At 34.2% G+C, this 22296-nt stretch overlaps 1 protein-coding gene across 4 annotated transcripts in view; it reads right to left on the bottom strand.

Moving 5' to 3' along the window:
- The window catches only part of DPP6 (dipeptidyl peptidase like 6), a 1012545-nt gene that overhangs the window by 581382 nt on the left and 408867 nt on the right, over positions 1-22296 (bottom strand). For all 4 annotated transcript variants that reach the window (XR_007947662.1, XM_051961469.1, XM_051961470.1 and 1 more), the window contains exon 2: positions 273-387. Coding sequence is in view for 3 of the 4 variants with exons in the window: in XM_051961469.1 (XP_051817429.1) it covers positions 273-387 (115 nt within the window). In the remaining variant the exon portion in view is untranslated. The remainder of the gene's footprint in view (positions 1-272; positions 388-22296) is intronic.

Below are 22296 nucleotides of genomic sequence, written 5' to 3' on the forward strand. Positions count from 1 at the left end.
CCTAGTAAATTTAGAAACAATCTCTATACTCCAGGTATTTTCCACTTAACCAGTAAATAAAGAAATATTCTCCAAATTCAGAAAAAGGTAGACGAACCTCTTTTCCCACTGAAAACTTATCTCAAACTATTTTCCCTATAAATGCTATCAGATGGATCACCTGGGGAAAATAAATTATACAACAGAAAATTCTTTGGAAAGAATCTTAACATCTTGTTGCATTTCACCGTTAACACTAACTGGCCTTCCCAAGAATAAAATGTTATAAATACCTGGTGTGAGAAGAATAACGGAGGTGACAATCAGGGAGCAGATCACCAGAATAACAAGCAAAGCAATCGCTATTCCTTTCCAATTCCTTTGTGGAGGATTACTTCCCACCAACTCCTGCAAACAACAAAGAAGAATACTATTGAGTGAAAAGAAGCAATCATTCTCATAAAGTCAATAGTTTCTGGAATTCAAAAGCCAGAGGTAAATTTGGGAGCAAAAGTGTACACATTTGTGGCTACCTACACCAAAGCAACTTCTGAATTGTTCCTCCTCAGGTACTCCTGGTTATTGAAGTCTCTTTCCTTTCGCTTGGGTCCTAAACACAATCTTTCAGGATAGAATTTGATCTTTGCTACTTTATCCTTTTACCTTAGCGTATACACACAATGAAGTGTGGTAGCTAGGAGAACCATGGGGAGTAGGTTAAATGTATGACAAGTAAATAGGCTACAATGTTGGTCTTCAGGACTCAGATTTAACAGGGAGATTTGTGGGAAAGGAAAGGAATTACTATTGATAGCAGATATGAGATCTGCTATAGCCCTATTGCTTGTCATCAAAAAGTGACTTACTGATGGAAAGAGAAATGGACCCAAGTCTTTGACCCTTAGGATAGAGAACAGCAGTAGGGTTGGGGTAGTTTGATGAGTATTACTTATGAGAATATTTCTTGTGTGTCACACCATAGGAAAGGCATCATTCAATATGTGATGACTGTGCTCAGCATCCTCCTTGAAGTAGGGGCTGATTCACCAAAAAATAGTTTATAATATATTTCAGATATCATCAATATGATAATAAAGTATCTCATCATACTCAGATATAATATCACAAATATATCTATTTCAGACAATAATCTCTTATGTTTCTTCCCCATCACTCTTAGTATGTTTGAGAATCTTAGAAAAACTTCAAATCACTGAATTTCCTCTCCTAGATCAATATCACGTTCCCCTCATCTTCTGCTACAATAGAGTAAAAAGTTCTGTGTCCATTTTGAAATCCCACAGGAGGAGAATATGGGTGCCTGATCATACTACAAAGACCTTCTACTTATGAGAAAGCCAGCATTTCCCCAATTAGTGTAACTAAATAATATAGGAAGGATATAGCAAGATACACAAGAATAGCCTTGAGAAAAGGTTAAATAAATTTGTGCTCAAATTATCAAGAAAAAGTTGAGCAGAGGCAGAGGAAGAACAAAGCACAGGTGGGACAGTATTCAGTATGTGAGAGATTTCTCACCCTAACTCAGCTTTATGTTCTGCTTACTACCTCAGCTTTTTATCAGGCCTTGTGGACTTCATTCTCTCTTCTCTATAATTCATACTACATTCTAAAATCAATTTATCGTGCTGAAGCTTTAGTGTACTCATGTTCTGACTTTCTTGTCTAGAAAACAAAGGGCAAATTCCTTACATTGACATTCAAGGCTCTCTTAGTAATTTGGTTCCAACTTATCATCATGTGATTTCTTCTGTACTTTATTTTGTAGGTAGAAGGGGTAGAGTATCTCCTCAGAACTGTTTTTGTGCATCTCATTATATTCTTACTTTCTCTGTGGTATGATCAGGTATTTTTCCTCACTGACCTGGATCACCCCCTTCCATTTCCTATCTACAGATTTCAACATCTTCTCCACCTTTTAAATTTCTCTTAAAATAGTTTACCTCCTTGAAGGAGGTACCTCTGATATACCTTTACATCTTTGATAATCCCAGTCAAGATTCAATCTTTCCCTATTTCCTTCTCTCTCCTCTCCCTCCCCTTTCCTTTCTTTCTTTCTTCTTTCCCTCCTTCCTTTTATCCATCACTTCTCCCTCATCTCTCTCTGCTCTCAATTCCTATAGTTCCTATTGATTATACCAATTACATCACATTTGACATATGCTGTCTAGTCTTTTTAGTTGTATCTGTCTTGCCTCTCAATCCACACTATATTATAGGCTCCTAGGGGGAAAGACTTAATGTATAATTTTGCATCTCAATAATTCCTTGTCCATAGCTGGCACAGAAGTAATATTTGTTGAATGAATAAAAGAATGAATCAATCAAATGAATAAAAACAAACAGTTTTCAGTAAATTCATATTGCTTATGATAAAATGATTCTGGCTTTGTATCTCCCATATTCCTATTCCTTAGATGTAGATACATCAGATTTTCTTTTGAAAATGTTCTCACATTTAAACACCAGGGTAATTTTACATGCACATAGACAGGCATTATTGCATACTATTTTTATTAGGGAAATTTTATTCTACAGAGCACAAGTAAATCTGTGAAATGTGGGAACACAAATTAGATGTTTGAAATGACAAACTTAAAGATTAACTCAATCTGCAGAAGTTGAAACTATTGAAAACCTTAGTGAATCTGATATGATATCCATGGAAGAACTTGAGAATCCTACTTGGGAAACCAGGCAACACTCATGAATCAAGTCCAAAGCATGCCCTTTTCAATCTAGTTACAAGATTTTTTTACCCAGGTTAGTGCAAATAAGATTTAATCTTATGTCAGCTTCTATGTAGAGACTCCCCAAGCAAAGGATGTCCAGGCATGGATTCATAAGGGTTAGAATTCAATTACTCACTGTAGGAAGTTCTATCTCAGTGCTATACTTACCTGCCACAGAATACTGTATTGGCAAAGGCAAGGATATTTCTCCCTCCTTACCTCTTCCTGTTAGCATTCGTGGCATTCTTCAGCATTTGCCTCAAATGTCACCTTCAGCAGGAAGGTATTCTCACCTTCCCAACTCGCTCCTGGCAGCTACATGAATCTTCTCCTCTAAAACTGCTGTTTCTATTGCCTGTGTTTCTTTTGCATACCTATTTACTTACAAGTTATTTCTCTCATTCAAATGTAAACTGATTCTTTGTGTTTTTAATTTTGTTTTCTTTTTTTTGCATCTCCTAGCTTCCTAGAAGGTCTGACACACACAAAGTGCTTAATAAATGCTTACAGAATAAATTGATCACTGAACTGGATCTGATTAATATTTTTGGGTCTCTTTATGAGCACTCAGTTTTTGGATAATGTCTTTGTCCATAGTTTCAGTAGGTGTTGGAATCCTTACTAACTACTAACTAATTAGAGTTGATCTAATCTTACAAGAAGATGTTTTGGGCAGAACCTGAAACAAGGTACTAAGTAGAACTAATTAATACAAGGCTTGTGTTCACACCTTTACTCATTGGAGTTCAATGAGTTCACACCTCTCTTGAAGCTCTTTGGGCCAGAGAGCACTAGCATAAATAGAGCTTCAATGGGCCAGTCAAAGAAGTCCTTCAGAGTGAAGAAGTTACAAGTCGAGATTTCACCGGAATGACATGAAGACTGGTGCTGGCTCTGGAGGCTGAAGAAAGCAGAGGCTGAAGCAAAGGACAAAGCAGCAAGAGCTCTTGGAACCAAGCAGAGAGATAGGCCTCTAAGCTAACCGGGCTATATTGGAGATAATAAAAGATCTGAACTTTTATCACCTGGCTGCATTTGGGAAGAAGATCACCACAAGTAGGTATTTGCTCTACCCCCTCACCTTCAATCCAAATAGATAATTTACTCCACAGCTCCAACAAAAGTCCTGTTCACTCTTTCTTGGGTAAAGTTTAGCTTTAATAGCATTATTAGATAGTTATTTAGTATAAGTAGCTAGTTAGTAGGCAGTCAAAGTACATAGCAATGGGAGCTAAAACAAAAACAAAGATAAAAAGCTTGTGACATAACATGGACATTTTTATTTGGCCAAGTCTCTATGCTTGGGGAAACCACTATGGCCCAGGCTTATTTTGAGCTTGATGTTTTAACTACAAAATGCAGCTTCCCTGGAAGATTATTAACTTAGTGATTTGTGATGCAGTTCTCCACATTATATGCCACTTGTACATGTAAGCTGCAAGAAACCAGAGATTAAAATCACTCAAAGATGCCACACTGCTCTATGAGCTGATTTCTAGAATGACTCCATTATGTATTTTTATTTTCCACAGTTATGACATATAATTCAGACATTTATAACGGAGGCTTATTGGAAATAACACATTCATATCCCATCCTCTCAGTTAAATGTTTAATGCATCTTATCTTGCCCTAACTTCATGTCTCTCACTGGATTTTCTTTCATACTGTTTGTCAAATCTAGTGCTTCATAGAACTTAGCAGGACTGTGAATCCTGATTCATATGGGAAAAACGTGTATGTAGAACACAACCTAACTGTACCCAGAGCAAAATATCCAATGCTTCATTTTAGTTAGGAATATTATAAAAAATGAGTGAAGAACAAAGAAAATAAAGGGAAAAAAGAAATCAATCAATAAGCAAGTTATGAAGTGCCTAGTATATGCTAGGTAATAGGAGCTTAGAATACAAAGAAATAAATCAAAGAATACCAACCCTCAAGGAGCTTATATTCCAGTGGGAAAGACAACATGCACCTATGTAGGACTACATAAAAAAGCTGCAAAGTACAAGGAAATTTAGGCTGGGAAAAGTACTCATAAACTGAAGCCATTAGGAAAGTTTTAAAGTGAAAGATGACACTTAAGCTGAGACAGTCTTTCAAACTTTAAATTATGAGAAATGATGAAGATAGTTCATTCTCTGAATGGTCAATATCCAGGGGATAGAGCTAGAAGAAGATGGAGAGGATTAAGTAAGCTATATATATATATATATATATATATTGGAATGTGAAGAGGGATAGTATGTAATGAAGTGGAAAAATTGGGAAGAGGCCAGATTATAAAGGATTTTAATTAACAATATGGGAGTTTATATTTATTGAGTATTGGTATGGAATGGTTAAAGTTGGACTTCAAGAAAACCAGTGTGGCATCTGTGTGAGGGAAGGAATGAAAAAGGTAAAAAGTTTGAAGCAGGGAAACCAATTAGGAGTCTATGACAACAGTGTAGAAAAGAAGTGATGAGTACATGAAGAAAAGACAATGACCATCTGAGTAGAGAGAAGTGAAAGGATGTTCCACAGGGTGAAACAAGATTTGACAATTGGTCAAATATATGGGCTGAGGATAAGAGAAGAAAATAAAAAGGGAAATGAAACAGGGAAGGAAAGCAAAAAAAGTCAATAGACCCTAAGGTAAGAAAGAAAGAAAAGAAAGAGAGGGAAGGGAGGGGAAAAAAAGAGGAAAATAGAATGAAAGGAAAGAAGAAATAAGAAGAACAGAGAAAGGAAAGAACCTTTTTTTCCTTGTGTAGTTTTTAGGGGTCTCAAAAGAATTAATATGTATTACTTGGTGTCAAGTTAAGGGTCAGAGAATAAGGCAGAATTCAAAGCCCAATGGAGAACTCCATCCATGGTGATTCATCCTTTCTATATCTGTGTTATCTCAGACAGCAATGTATTTGGGGTACATAGTGAAAAAGCTGGTATTTGGAGTCAGTTGCTTATTTCTTTTCTATCACTTAGGAATACAGTGAGAAGTCAGTTTAAAATAAATACAAGGCTGACCAAGAACTCAGGGCAACATGTCCTATTCCATATTTCATATCCTATTTCAGACACATACTGGCTCCTCTCACTGTTCCCCAGTAATTTTAAGACTATACATTGCAGTATGGTTGCAGATTTACACAGAGAGATAACTGGGAATCCTATGCTACTGAAATCACAAGTCCATATAAAACAAATACAATTAAAGGAAGTTGTTATCAATTGTAATTCTTTTGGAAGGTTATTTGAATTTTATTTCAATGAAGGATTCTTAGGCATTGGAGACGAATCTTTGAGGTACTAAAATAACTCATTAAGATAAACCAAATAATAAAAGGATTTCCCCATTTCATTGGGTAACTGTTTTGATATTATTTAGACAGTGCCAGGCAATTAAGGAACAGAAAACTAAATCTCTAACAGAATTGGAAGATTGAGCTCAATGTTCCTTTTAGGATTTTGCAAATCTTCTCAGGATGCAGCACTAGAATTAAGCTGCAGGATAGAGGAAGCTTTGAAAGGTACAATGCTTACAGAAGGAGTGATATTAGGAAAGCAGAACCTGCAATGGCAGTAAAGGGCATGGCCTTGCCAGTCACAATGGGGATGGCTGGCAATTTCTCATTTTCTTGCCCTTAACTAAGGACAGAGAGTGTCAAACAGATGGCCTGCCCATGGGAGGGAATAGGAAGGAGGGGAAGAAGAGAATGGAACCAAACTATTCTTTTTTTAAACAATCATCCATTTCCAACCAATCCAATCTCTCTTCTACTGTCCTGTGGCATTTCAATTCCACACAATTCCCATGACAACAAGCCATCCCTCAGAGGACAATGGCATTTTACTATTTGGATTGTAAGTAATAATATGACAGATTTCACATCCTATACTAGAAAAAATTATTGAAAAATTCATCCTGGGTCCAACTGGAATTAATTTTTTTTAAAGCATTTTACTTTTTCCAATTACATGTAAAAACTTAATTTTTTTCAAATTCCGAGATCCAAATTCTCTTATTACTTATCCCCCTCTCTCAGAAAAAGAAAGCAATTTGATATATATTATATATGAGTAGTCATGGAAAACATATTTCCATATAACTCATACTGTGCAAGTAAATACAGACAAAAACCCAAGGAAAATAAGAAAGTAAAACAAATATTCTTCATTCTGCATTCAGACTCTCTTTGAATATGGATAGTATTTTTCATCATGTTCTTTAAGAATTGTCTTGGAAAACTGTTCGGTTCTGCACATGTATATTGTATCCAGGATATACTGTAACCTATTCAACATGTAAAGGATTGCTTGCCATCTGGGGGAGGGGGTGGAGGGAGGGAGGGGAAAAATTGGAACAGAAGTGAATGCAAGGGATAATGTTGTAAAAAATTACCCTGGCATGAGTTCTATCAATAAAAAGTTATTTTTAAAAATTAATTAATTAAAAAAATTTTAAAAAGACAAAAGAATTGTCTTGGACGACTATATTGCTGAGAGTAGCTAAGCCATTCATGATTATTCATCATAAAATATTATTGTTACCATCTACAGTATTCTCCTAGTTCTGCTCACTTCACTATGCATCATTTCATGTAAGTTTTTCTGAAAGCATCCTTCTCATTATTTCTAATAATAAAACAGTATTCCTTCACAATTATACCACAATTTACTAAACCATTCCTCAATTGATGAGTATCTCTTCAATTTTCAATTCTTTGCCGCCATAAAAGAGGTTTCTATAAATATTTTTTTTACATATAGGTCCTTTTTTCCTTTAAAAAATCTCTTTGGGATACAGACCTAGTAGTGATATTACTAGATCAAAAGGTATACACAGAGTTAAAGCTTTTTCAACACAGTTCCAAATTGTTCTCCAGCATGGTTGGATCAATTCACAGCTCCATTAACAGAACATTACTATCCTCATTTCTCACATTCTTTCCAATATTATTTATCATATATATTGCTGTCACTCTGTACAACATTCTCCTGATTCTTCTCATTTCACTTTGCATCAGTTCATGTAATTTTCCAGGTTTTTCTAAAAGCATCCTACTTATTATTTCTTCTTGCACAATAATATTCCATCAAAAACATAAACCACAACTTGTTCAGTCATTCCTCAAATGATGAGTATTCTCTTAATTTCCAATTCTTTGCCATCACAGGAAGAGTTGCCATAAATATTTTTGTCCATATGAATCCTTTTTCTTTTTAGGGAATTTTATTGAGTTTAATGTGGAATATGCAGCCACATGCAAATGAAATTAATCAGCCAGTCAATAAGCATTTATTAAGTATATATGTGCCAGCTACTGTGCTGAACATCAGAGATAAAAAGACATATATCAATATCTATATCTATATCTATTTATATTTTTGCTCTTAAGGAGTTCATTGTATAATAGGAAAACTATGCAAATAATACAATGAAGTTCTAAACAAGATAATTTGGACTAGGTTTCAATGGAAGGCACTAAAATTAAGGATGATTAGGAAAGGCTTCTTACGGCAGGTGAGACTTTAATTGAAACTTGAAGAAAACCATGGAAACCAGAAGGCAGAGAAGAAGAGAGAGTTCTAGGCATGTAGAACAGTCAAAGGTCTTTATAGAAAAACAAAACAAAAAAAAAATTGTACAATGGGAAATCCTTTTAGGTATATACATTTCCAGTATATAGAGGTTCCATGGGGAATTAGTGCCTTAATGCAAATTGCTTCAGTCAGCTCAGTATCTAGCTAGAGTCAGGAAGAACTGAGTTCAAATATAACTTCAGACTAGCTACATGACCCAGGGAGTAATTTAATTTTGTTTGCCTCAGTTCCTTTATCTGTAAAATGACCTTAAAAAGGAATAACAAGCTAGTCCAGTAGCTTTGCCAAAGAAAACCCCAAATGGGGATGAATTGCTGGATATGACTGAGGTGGCTAAACATCTAGCTAAAAACCAGTCTCAAGGAACAGGTGTTTGTTTGGAGGGATGGTAAAAATAGCAGGTGATTTTTTTAAAAGTTGACAGAAGAAATCTCTCTGGTCTAGCACTATAACACACTTGCTCTCATATGTGTATCCTATCCTCCCTTTGGCTTGCCCCCAAATTCTGGTCTTTCATCTTTATTATAAATCCTGGCATGTTTCCAAATACTTGAGAACTTCAAAATTCTATCAGTTACCCACGAATGCTGAAGACTTCCTCCATCTCCAAGAATTCCAGGGGAAAGCCTAGGTTATCTCCCTATGCTGGAGTTATTTGCATAGGCACTGGAGATAATTTCTAAAACAGGTCATCTTTATTTGCTGCCAGGGGGCTCACCCATCACAGTCCAGGCAGATAACAACTAGCCTTATATGTGGAAGCCCTCGAGACAGAATATCTTTCAAATTACCTTTTATTCCAACATATATCTGGAATGAAACCATGAATTTTGTGATGGAGGCAGACAATTTTATCTCCAAAAAATTCTGGAAATGGTATGTCACTGTCTGTCACCTCTAAAATTTTTTGATACTCTATTTTTATAACGGCTGTTTCAAAAATCAGAGCTAAAGTAATTTTAGACCCGTAAGCTAATTTGACACAGTGATATATTGGTCTGATGATTCTTTTTTATGAAATTAACTCTAAAATATTAACTATTTTTATACTCAGAAAGTCAACTCCAACTTTATCCTATTTCTATCTTAATGACTTTTTTTTACAGTTGCTTCTTTCCTAAGTCTTGCAGTGATTTGGGTCAAAGGGGAAAACAAACCAATTCTGGAGTGATTGTTCTAAAAGAAAAAAAAATAGTCACAAGAAAATATGCACAAAGGAAATTTATCTATAAAACCAAAACCCAGCAACAACAACAACAACAAAAGCCACAACCAGACTTTGTAAGTATATCACTCATTTATACCTTCTGTATTATTACAATGACTAGGTGTTCTGGAGACTTATCATACAATTTGTGTGAGTTGCTTTTTTAAAAAAATGAAACTCACTAGTAAATTGTAGATGAGAGTAGCTCACCTTTATACAGCAGAAAAATAATTCTGAGGCTCTCAACATACTACTTCACTTTGCCTGATATGAAATTGCCTGCAGGTGCTCAGTAAATATTAAGAAGCTAACAATTGAACTGGTAGACATCTGAAAGCCAAGAGCCATCAGCAAAAAACTGGTTGTAGAAAAGAAAAATATATGAACAAATGAAATACTTTTGGTCATGAAGCCAAGGATGATTTAACCGATATCACTAGTGGTGATCTCCGTAGTGATTTGCACAGTTATCACAGGAGATGAATATGAAAACAAGAATGGTACTACAAATTCTCCATCTTGTAACGCCCAAGATTGGAATTCCATGATAGATGCACATATTGGGGTCTTTAGAAAACTAGAGTTGCTGAAGATTGACTTGAAAGTTCTCATGAGAATTTCCTTATCCACATATGTAAGCCAGACAAACAGTATTGGCACCATCATAAGATTTTCAAAGCAGCAGCTTTAAATAGGAAAAATCTATTCAAAATAGAAATGCTATGGGAGGTTCTATATTAGCTAGAACTTTGGCTCCTTTGATAAAATAATGTATTCCAGGGTAAAAAGAATGGGCCTGGGAGAAAGAAGTCCTGATTTCTCATTCTGGCTCTTCTATTCAGCTTTATTTGATACTTCACCTCTTTGTTTCTCAACTTCAATATCTGAAATATTAAATGGTTATATCCATAGTTATTTCTAGTTCTAAAAATTCTACAGTAAACCTTAGTATTTGCCCTTTGGAAATTTTTGCCCATATACAGCATAGCAATGATTAGTTATAAGAAATAAGTAGAATGTCTAGCCCTCAGCCAGTATAGTAATAAAACTAAATTTAGAGCTATTGATTGCCTCAGAAACATCGATTCATTCATAAAACAAAGGATTATATATTATTTGCTACACTGCCAAACACTGTGATAAACACTCTGGGGGTGTGGGATTCAAGAGAAAAGACCAAATAACCATAAGCCATGGTTGTTGTTTTTGAAGGGCTTACAACATAGTAGGGAAGATAAGATATACATTAATGACATCACCAGACAATATATGATAAATGCCACATGAATGGGGCAGTAGGAATCCTCAATGATGATTATTATTTCCTGAGTTCTTATTGATCATAAACTACTCTTCTAATCACTAAGAAAGCTAGTAGATCTTCTCAAGTATAACCCATGTTCTTCACATCCTACATATCAGTTATGATATAGACTTCACTACACCTGCACAAGTCTCCTGAAAAGCTGGGTCAAGTAGAAGTCAAGTTTTGGGATCCCTTCCCAGTGAAGTTGTGAGTTGACAACAGTGGCTTCTTTTTTTCCTCTGCTTTGCACACTGCACTTACTGAAACTCCTATTGAATGGATGAACAAATTTCATGATGTTATAGTAATTAATTCATGAATTAGTCATGCTTTTTATATAAAACCATTAATAAACAATGTCCTACATTAAAAATGGTAAACGAAGAAGGATTTTGCTTCTGAGAATTAAAAAGGAGAGATAAAACACCCCACTTGTTTGGAGGTCAAGCATCAGGCAATTTCAACTTGTCCTAGACTTCTCTTCTCTTTCCCTCCTTCCAGTCTACTCCTCTTGCATTTCATCTTCTGCATGGCTGTCAAATTATCTCCCTAAGCCAAAGATATGACTTTGATCAAAAAATCTTCCCTGGCTCCTTACTGTCCATAAGATAAAATGCAAATTCTTCATTTTGGTATAAACCTTTTACTTTGCATCTTCTCTCATGCTTGATTTCAATTGTACAGAACAAAATCATTCCCCACCTGGTATCCTCTGGCATCCATCCTTCTACTATCCTTTCCTCCACTCCTTTTGGCCTCATTTTTTGTGTTTTTTCTACCCTTTTTGGATAATAAGTTTTTTATGGGAAAGCACTGTATTTTTTATTATTATTAATCACACTTGACATATAGTCTGGCACATAATAGATGCTTGATAGATGTTTATTGGATTGGACCCTATGTTTTAGGCAAATTGATCTAATTTGCTCCCTTAACTTGTCATTCCAACTTCTTTCTATCCATGGACCTAAAGCACTGAGAGAGGAAGAAGGATTAGTAAATATTTGTTATTAACTGAAGAGAACTTCACAATTTACAAAGCACAGTGTGATATGCAGAGGATATTAAAAGTATAGATTTCAGTGTAAGAAATAAGTTTTATTTTCAACATATTAACCTCCATTTTGTATTCATAGAAAAGTATAACTATTAGATAAGGTATTGTGACCTCACCCCAAGGTAAATAGGTTTAAAATTCTACTCTTAAAGTGCCCTTGTCCCAAAAAGCAGTCTGTGACTATCTCTGTAGTCTGCTTGTTGTCTCTGTATCTCTTGATGTATCTAGATTATTAGAAGGTTCTCAGGTACAGAATCACTAAATGATCCTATTTTTTCCAAGAGAATCTAGCATAGTACGAAATTGTCCTCTATGTTAAATGGTCCATCTATGATCTAGCAGATCCTATCTACCAAACGTATATTCTCTGAAGGCAGAGAAAGTACTATTTTTTCCTATCTTTCCCCCCCTCTTTCTCTACAACATTGCATATACATAATAGCTATCAGTGAATTTTTGTGAAATTACCAAGATAGAGGAATAGTAATATTGATAATTCAATATAGTGACTTTTCAGAAAATGACCAGAAAATTGGAACTATAGGAACTCAAGTGATAATGGTATATTAGTATCTTTACTTCATCTAAAATTCTTCTTTGTGATCTAAAGAGCTTTTTAAAATGAATATTAAGTAGGTAAATAGTACATGCTGAATTTGGAGTCATGAAGTCCTGAGTTTGAATCTAGCCTGAGGCATGAACTAAGGCAATAAAGCACTTAATTTATCTCCTTCAGTTTACTCATATGAAAAATGTGAATAATAATAATAGCACCTATATTCCAGAGCTGTTCTAAGAATCAAATGAGATAAAATTAGTAAAGCACTTCACAAATCTTGTCATTCTATGAAAACTAGCTATTGTTTGCTATTAATGCATTACTTTCCCCTTTTTTCTTGCAAAATAATTTTCTATATAAACTTCTCTTTGAAATTATAAGAATTTCTTGACCAACAGGATGAATACAGAGAGGCTTAGAGAGACATGAACTGAAGTTAAGTGAAATGAACAGAACCAGGAGATCATTATATACTACAATAATGATACTGTATAAGGATGTATTCTGAAGGAAGTGATTTCTTCGACAAAGAGATCTAACTCAGTTTCAACTGATCAATGATGCACAGACACAGCTACACCCAAAGAAAGAATACTGGAAAATGAATGTAAATTGTTTGCATTTTTGTTTTTCTTCCCAGGTTATTTCTACCTTCTGTATCTAGGCTATACTGTGACATATTTAACATGTGTAGGACTGCTTGCCATCTTGGGGAGGGAGTGGAAGGAGAGAGGGGAAAAGTCAGAAGAGAAGTGAATGCAAGGAATAATATAAAAAATTACTCAGGCATGGGCTCTGTCAATAAAAAGTTATTTTAAAAAAAGAAATTATAAGGATTTCATAGAAAGAGGCCATCAATGACTATCTCATCAATTGTATATTACAAAGAACAAATAATAGGCCAAATGAATTTTAAAAAGAATAATCAGGAAAAAATATACAGATAACAAAAAAAAATTAAAGATTCCACAAAAGAGCAAAAGAAATTTGCTATTGCACAGCTTACTGTATAATCGAAATGTATTTTCTCCCTAATACTTTTTCATTGTATAAAGTTCTAATATAAATTTATTTTATGTATCATGGATCATTTACTTTAAATAGAGAGGCAACAAATTATAAAATCAATTATGCATATGTCTCAGGACTCTGCAACAGGTATCTAGTCACTGCAGATATCCAAGAGAACAATAAATGAGCTGAAAGTGACAAGTAGTTATTTTACTTGTGTCATAGCTAAGGTTAATCAAATGGCTAATGCCAATCAATCATCATCAACTTGTCTGGTATTCACATTTCTAAAGCCTTACTTAGGAAATTGTCCTCATTAGCCGCTTTATACTTCAAAATGTTGTTAAAAAAAAAAAAAACAATCCACTAATATTTAGCCCTAGAGACAAAAGAGTAAAGTTAGGAACAACAATCTGTCCAGAATACTATTTAAGGTGATAACTACCTCAGTAAGCAAAGGGTTCTTCGATTAAACAAAGCATAAAAGAAAACTGGAGCATTGAAGCATGTCAGTACAGAGTTATAGCTAGCTTGCAATCTCATAATACATTATTTTATTTGACTTCAACCACTTTGTGAGGTAAGTAGAAAAATTATTGTTGTTAATATAGAGATAAGGAAACTGAGGCACAGAAAGTTTAAGTGGCTTGCTTAAAATCCTACAGGTAGAGATGAGATTAAAACCCAGAACTTTCTGATCTAAATGCAGGACTAGAAATGACTGGGACAATATAGAGAGGATAGTCAAAGTGCCAACAAGAAGTAAACTCAATGCCAATGGATAACAGGAATGGTCAAAAAGGCATGAAAGCAAAAAAATAAGCAACAGCTAAAAGAGCTTCCCAATCTTGGGGCAAAAGCTAAGCTCAGAGTGCTATATCCAAACAACTTCATTGCATTATATCTCCTTACTCAACTGTTATCCTAAATATTGATCTTCAGTTATCTAGGAAAAGGTCATGCTGTAATTCATATATTTTAAAAACTTTTTATTTTCAAAACATATGCATAATTTTCAACATTCACCTTTGCAAAACTGTATGTTCCAAATTTTTTCTTCCTTCCTTCCTCCCACCTCCATCCCCTAGATGTCAAGTAATTCAATATATGTTAAATATGTGAAATTCTTCTATACATATTTCCACAATTATCATGCTCCACAAGAAAACTCAGATTAAAGGGAAAAAATGAGAAAGAAAATAAAATGCAAGCAAAAAACAACAAAAAAGTGAAAATACTGTTGTGATCCACACAATCCCCACAGCCTTCTCTCTGAACATAGATGAGTCTCTTCACCACAAGATCATTGGAACTGGCCCGAATCATCTCACTGTTTAAAAGAGCTTGCTATTGCCGTGTACAATGGTCTCTTGATTCTACTCACTTCACTCAGCATCAGTTCATGTAAATCTCTAAAAGGCCTTTCTGAAATCATTCTACTGATGATTTCTTGTAGAACAATAATGTTCCATAACATTTATATGGCATAATTTATTCATCCACTCTCCAACTGATGAGCATCTCCTCAGTTTCCAGTTCCTTCCCACTACATAAAAGGGCTGCTATAAACATTCTTGCACATGTCGGTCCTTTCCCTTTTTTATGATCTCTTTGGGATATAAGCCCAATAAAAGCAATTCTGGATTTTGCTAATTCTTTGGTCACAGCTCCATATTGCTCTCTTGAATTGCAACCAATATATTCAATGTAATTCAGCAACCACTCATCAAATAACACATATCTTCCCAGGATGGTGCTAGGCATGGAAGATTCAAACACACAAAAAATGAAACAATATATGACTTTAAAAAGCTAATTTTACTGGTGGTATAAAACACAGACATATGTAAGTACAGGCAGACTTTCTGGATCTCCTTGGTTATATACTCCTTCCTCCAAAATTACTTTATATTTATGTTTATTTTGTACATTTTCCCTCTTGGAGAAAGCAAGCTCCTTGAAGGGAAGGGTCTATATGTTTTTTTTTTTTTAATCTTTGTAACCTTAACACCTAGCTCTGTATCAAGTAAATAGTAGGTACTCAAATTCTTGCTGCATTCAAGCATAATAGCTTATTTAGGTCCTTGGGAAATACATATTGATAAATTAGAATGAACTATTATTAGCTTAGTTGGTCCTGGATGCTGCTAACCAATGTCATTGTTTCTTATTAAATCACTTTACAAAGATAAAATCTAGCACTGCCATTCCACTAGAAATAATTACTTTATTATTTCAAAGATATATAATTTTATAAGGCATTCCCTTTGTCTATACAAATTGAGACACCTTTATGGCTTATTGGAAAGTATATGCGAATCAATATGGAAAACAATTCCCCTCTTAAAAAACAAACACCACCAAAAAAAAAAAAACTTGACTCCCAAACTATAATATCATGCAGCTAAACATGTTGAACAAAGTACCTTTGCTCAGCAGGTCCTTTTTGTCTATGCAGACAAATTTAAAGCCTTATCAATTTAATGTGTTCTAACTGAGCTTATGATTCTTTGACCTAGTCTTCAAAAAATTCGTCATTTCCATGCCATAGTAGAGCATCAAATGAGATCTTTAATGGAAACTGAAATAATATTCTAAAAATGTATATGCTTTCACTGTAGTGCATAAGAAGCATCTATCAGAGAAGCTGATTTAGGAACCAAGGCCAGAACACTTTTCCATACCCTTCCCCATTCCCTCTACACTTTAACTGATATTTTCTTTCTTCTTGAATGCGTTGTCAATTTTGAATATCTACCCAAGGACAAACTTTTTACGTCACTCCAGTACCAATCTAGCTGATAATGCCTACAACCAGATGATGTCCCATAAGGTTATGAAGTTTTTTTGGCCACACAACTCATGCAAGCAAGGTAGAAAGGGAGAGTTAACATTTACAAAATTACAGATGTTTAGAAATATAGTCTTCTCTTACTGAAAGGATCTAAATTATTCTGGGATTCAAAACTGTCCATTTGCTATTCCTTGAAAATTTTAGGAAAGCTTTATTCTCTCTATTAGAATTAAGGTCTACTGAATTAAGGTCTACCACCAATTGAACTTGGATAAGGTACTTTGGGGTCACTAAGCTTCAATTATCTCTGTAAATTAAAGATGTTTGCTTGATGGCTTCTGAGAATCCATTTATGACTGTGTGATCCTATGAACAAAATCTATCTATGACTATGTGATTCTACTTATAATAACAAATAATGAGGCAGGAATCAAAGAATCTCATAGAGAAAATTTCAATCAAACTTTTATGATAATAGGTTTGTTATAGAAAAATTCCCAAATGATAATTCCTGAGTATACTATCAATTATAATTTTAAAAAACAATACATTAAAAAACCTTTCCATGTGGCATGCTTAGCTCACACCTGCCAATATTTTCTCAATCACTGATCAGCGATAGAGGAAGGATTCATACATAGAGTGCAAACACAATTTCATTAATTTCAGTGTTCTTTAAATTAAAAAAAATATTTTGATGGTGCAACAAAAATTTGCCCTACCCTGTCTTATATAATCTTTTCATTAATGGTACAGAGAATGGGTGATTGTGAAAGGTATTACCAATTTTTAACTTCACATATGAAAATAGAAGGATAACTCTTGCCAAAAATATACCTGAATTTTAATACAGATCATTCACATCCAAGCTACTCCAAAAAAAATTTAAGATTTATATTATCCCAAATAATGTTTGAAAAATCCAATGAGAAATTAGCAAAGATTTCTCCCACACTAGAATGGCACAAGAGATCAACTATAAATCTAAAGATAACAAGAAAGGAGATCTACCAGAAGAACTGGGAATGGTGCAGGAAAACAAGCCGTCTTCCAAATAAACCAAAGACTGGGCAGAGACAGAGGTAGATAGGAAGGCACTATGCCTGAAGGCAGCCTGACAAAAAGGCCCTGGTATAAGGCCCCAATTTGGGAACTAAAGATGGAGAGGTAAGTAAATCAAAGAAAGCATTAAATCGTATCAAAATTTAATGCAAAATAAGAAGCAGGAGTGAACTAAATCACTATTAATTAAAAAATGCAAAGTTAAAATAACTGAGGTACCACCTCATACTTCACAGAATGACTAAGATGACAGGAAAAGATAATGACAAATGTTGGAAGGGATGTGCAAAATTGGGACACTGATGCATTGTTGATGAAATTGTGAACAGATTCAAACATTCTGGAGAGCAATTTGGAACTATGTTCAAGAAGTTATCAAACTGTGCATACCCTTTGATCCAGGAGTGTTTCTACTGAATCCATATCCCAAGGAAATTATAAAAGAGGGAAAACAATCCACAGGTATAGATCTTTATGGTGGCAAAGAATTAGAAAATGAGTAGATGCCCATCAGTTGGGGAGTGACTGAATAAGTTATGATATATGAAATTAATGGAATATTACTTATCTATAAAAATGATTAACAAGCTGCTTTTAGAGAAGTCTCAAAAGATTTACATGTACTGATGCTGAGTGAAACAAGTAGAATCAGGAATACAATGTACACAATAAGAGCAAGATTGTATAGTAATCAACTACGAAAGACTAGGTTCTTTTCAGTGGTTCAGTGATCCAAGCAATCCCAAGAAACTTTAGATAGAAAATGACATATGCAACCAGAGAGAACTATGGAAAATGAATGTAAATCAACACATTCCATGTTCACTTCCCCCCCTTTTTATTCTGTTTTTTTCCCTCTCATGATTTTTCCTTTTGTTCTTATTTTTCTCTCCCATGATTCATAAAGAAATGTATATATATTTTTAAATTAATGTACATGTATAATCAGGAAAAAAAGAAAACCATAAAACAATTAGAAGTGAGAGGGAAAAAAAAAACAGGAGTGAGAAACTCTATAATAATTGCAAGCTGAGACCGTATGGATTATATGAACAAGAAATACCTAGAAGAAATTAAATAAGATAATTTTAATGAAATAAGTTTTTTGAGAAAAGAATTGGAAAGTACATAAACAGCTAAGAAAAAAAAAACTAGTAAAGTTTATCTATGAAAGGCACTCCCTGAAAACTGAAAGAGATCAAACATAAATCAATTACTCCATGAGTTATCAATAAATGTTAGAGCAAAATCAAGATTTTAAAAAGAATAAAACATAAGTGATCTGCTTATAAAAACAAAACAAAACAAAAAACCCCGGAGTACCTGAAAGTCATGATTTTTAAAAATCTTGGACATTATTTTTCAGAAAAATTACAAATGAAACTGCCCAGATTTATTAAGAACAGAGGGCAAAGTGAAGATACCAAAAATGCTATAATCATCTTCATAAAGAAACATCAAAATAGAAAGTTTCAGGAACATCATATCCAAAATCCAGAGAGCTTCTATAGCAAAAAAATCAACGACAAATATTATTAGCATCTAGAAGGAAGCAGTTTTATTACCAAGGGACCACAGTTAGACTCACTCATGACTTGCAAACTTTTACTATAAAACAAAAGAAATCTAATAATATAACATTCCAAAAGACAAAAGATAAAAACATAATAAAGTGTAACTTACTCTGCTAAGTCAAGCATAATACTATAGTGGGAAAAAATGGTCCTTTGATGGGATATAATATTGACTGATGAATTTCTGATGACAAGACCAGAGCTATGCAGGAATTGGGATATGAAGTGGAGTCCAAAGAAACAATTAAATTTACTTGAACAGTTGGGAGAGTCTGTATCATGACATAGTGCTAACATTCTAATACAGAGAGAAGAAATGTGTCTATTAACATCCTTAATATTTTTACAGGATACTGAGGAAGTTGGAATAAAAAAGAGACAGAGATGTTGGAGAAGGATTCCTTCTGCTCTGCATGTTTAAAGAGGAAACAAGAAGAGGAGATAAAAATAACATTAATTTAGAAAGGAAGAAGTGAGCTAAGCTTCCTATTTCCCATTATGGGGGGGAGTGTGAAAAGAAGAATAAACAAATATGAAAGTGGGCCTCAGATAAACCTCACTCATTTTAAATGAACAAAGGAACCTTGAACACATGTGTACAGGTTGGTGTTGAACTACACAGAACATGGAGAAAAAAGGGGGGAGTATGGAGGCAGAATTAAAAGAAAGGAAATAGTCACAGACACTGCGTAGATTAATTTTATTTGACTAACTTATTTGTTACAAGGGCTTTTTCTCCCTCACTTTTTGAGTTGATTTTTAATTGAGGATGGGTAAAGGATAGATGGATGATTAGTGAGAAGATAGAATATGAGGTCTGAAGACAGGAAGATTCATCTTCCTGAGTTCAAATTTTCCCTTAGACACTTACTAGTTGTGTGAACTTGTCTCAGTTTTCTCATCAATAAAATAAGCAGGAGAGGGAAATGGTAAACCACTCCTATATTTCAGCTAAACAAACATGGTCATCAGGAGTAAGATATGACTGCAAAGCAACTGAACATGAAAGAAAAGGTGGTTGTAAATAGTGATGCCCAAAACAATAGGACATTGAAACATTTCTTTTAAATGCATAGAAGAGAAGGAAACATACCAAGACAATTTTGAAAGCAAACTATAAAATTTACTATGTACATAAAAAAAAAGTATGTGGAGATAAATGAAGATTCATTTTCATAGAGGTTTTGCTTTCTATTTTCTGTTATCTATGAGGGAATGTTCTTTTTAATGTTTAAGTCAGAATAAAAATTATGATACTTGAAAGCAATGGAATAAAATGTTAAGAAAAGAAACTAGAATATGTGTTTGTGCAATATACACATGTGTATGAATATGTGTATCTATATGTATGGATGGATATATAGATACATATGTGCATGTTATATGTTTCTATTCCACTGTCCTATGTTAGTTCATCTTGAAATTTCATGTATTTACTAATTCTAAATTCAGACATTTCAGCTGTTATGGTAATCTAACAACACTTCATCCTGAAGCTTAGACTTGAGAGCAAATTTCTTAGGGTCAAAAAACTTGTAATGATGGCTGGTAGAAACAGTTATATAAATATGTGTGTGTATACATACTATATAGATAGAGGGAGGGAGAGAAGGAGGAAGGAAAGGAAGGAGAGAGGAAGGAAGGGAGGGAGAGAGGAAGGGAGGGAAAGAGAGAGAAAGAGAAATAGAGAGAGATCAAAGTAAGAATACAATATGGTACAGTGACTGAATTATGGGATTTGGCTTCATAGGAATTGAGTTTAAATCTACACTTTGCCACCTCCTACCTGCATGATCCTGTATAAGGCATTACCCTTGTTTGCTTCAATCACCTCTTCTGCAAAAATGAGAAGAGTTGAACTAGATGACCTAAGGGACTTTTTTCATCTCATATGAGATTATATGTATTTAAAAAGCAATTAGCACAGTGCATGAAACACAGTAGGCACTGTATAAGTGCTTATTCTATTCCATCCCCTCTGTAAATTTATAATTTGCCAATACTTCAATGTGCACAGTACATGCATATATAAGAAATTGCTACTCAATAGCAGTAACCTGTAAGTAATTTTCAAGAAAGCCGCTGAATAAACCCATTATTATAATCTATGTTTAACTGAGTATACTAATTAACATACTACTTAATTAGGACTCATTACCTAAAAGCATTATTTCTCAACAACCCAGCAAATTAAAATGCAGAAGGACTGATGGCTTTCAGACTATTTATAATTTATATATTTTGCTTCACAGACTTGCCACTCCATGGATAAAACACACATACCATTGGAACTAATATTGAATTCCACTCCAATTGTGCTCTAAGTACAATGGGCTGCCTCTTGTATCATGCTTTGTGCATATATTACATGATAGTTGCATTCTGCATCATTGATGTTAAATTTTGTTTTTTACATTTGTATTGCGTATATACATATGTACATACATATGTACACACATGAATTATGGTTTGTTTCACCACTCAACTAGTCACAGTAGGAAATAAGTTATCAAGACAAACTCTTTCAGGTAATCAAAGCAAAAATAAAAGTAATTTGTACAGCAATGTACATTGCAGGCTAAACTGTATCATTAAATTAATCCAACACGAGGATGTTGTTCACTCACAGCAAAATGCATACAGTTCCAGAAAAAGATACAGCACCTGTTTAAGAATCCGCGGGCATGATATAATCTGGCAAGTAAAGAATAGTGCATTTATTCATTGCCTTGGGGTTATGCTAATGGCTTCCAGAAAAGAAACTTCCAGAGTTGAAGGGCCTGGAGCTAAAAGCGAGAATGGAAACTCAATAGCTATCTAAGTCACAGGGGGACAAGCAAGAGACCTGTGACTGCATAGGTTTCAAAACTGTCAAAAAAAAAAAAGTCAGCATCTATTCTGCAAACTGGTTAGATGATTGACTGGTTAGGTTGGACTTTTTGATAATGACAATAATAGAACATATGAATATCTGCTAACAGGATTCAGGTGGATATATGATATATACTGACATCTGAATAAGTTATAGTAGTCCATGACCCACATTTGTTGACATGAAAAGAGAAAAGTTGTCCTGTCTGTACCTAACCTGGGGGGAGAGATGAAAGATATGTGATCCAAAAAAGAGCAATTGTCTAGCTGTGCTTATTTCAGTGGCCTTTGAAATGCAACCTTTTTTTTTTTTTCCATTAGAGATCTTTTAGCTTTGAGTTTAAGGTGTCTCCCAAAGAACTTCTGTAAGTTACTAATTGCAAATATCCTATTTCCTCTTTGCAAATATTCATATGCTTTTTTACTGTCTATAACAGAACTTCCCACTGCAATTTTCAAGTCTTCCTTCAAAGAACTTTGTGTATTTAACTGCTTAAGCTAAGCAATGTGACCAAGAGAAACAAAATTACATTG

This window comes from Antechinus flavipes, chromosome 5 (genome assembly GCF_016432865.1).
Source record: "Antechinus flavipes isolate AdamAnt ecotype Samford, QLD, Australia chromosome 5, AdamAnt_v2, whole genome shotgun sequence".
NCBI lineage: Eukaryota > Metazoa > Chordata > Mammalia > Dasyuromorphia > Dasyuridae > Antechinus > Antechinus flavipes.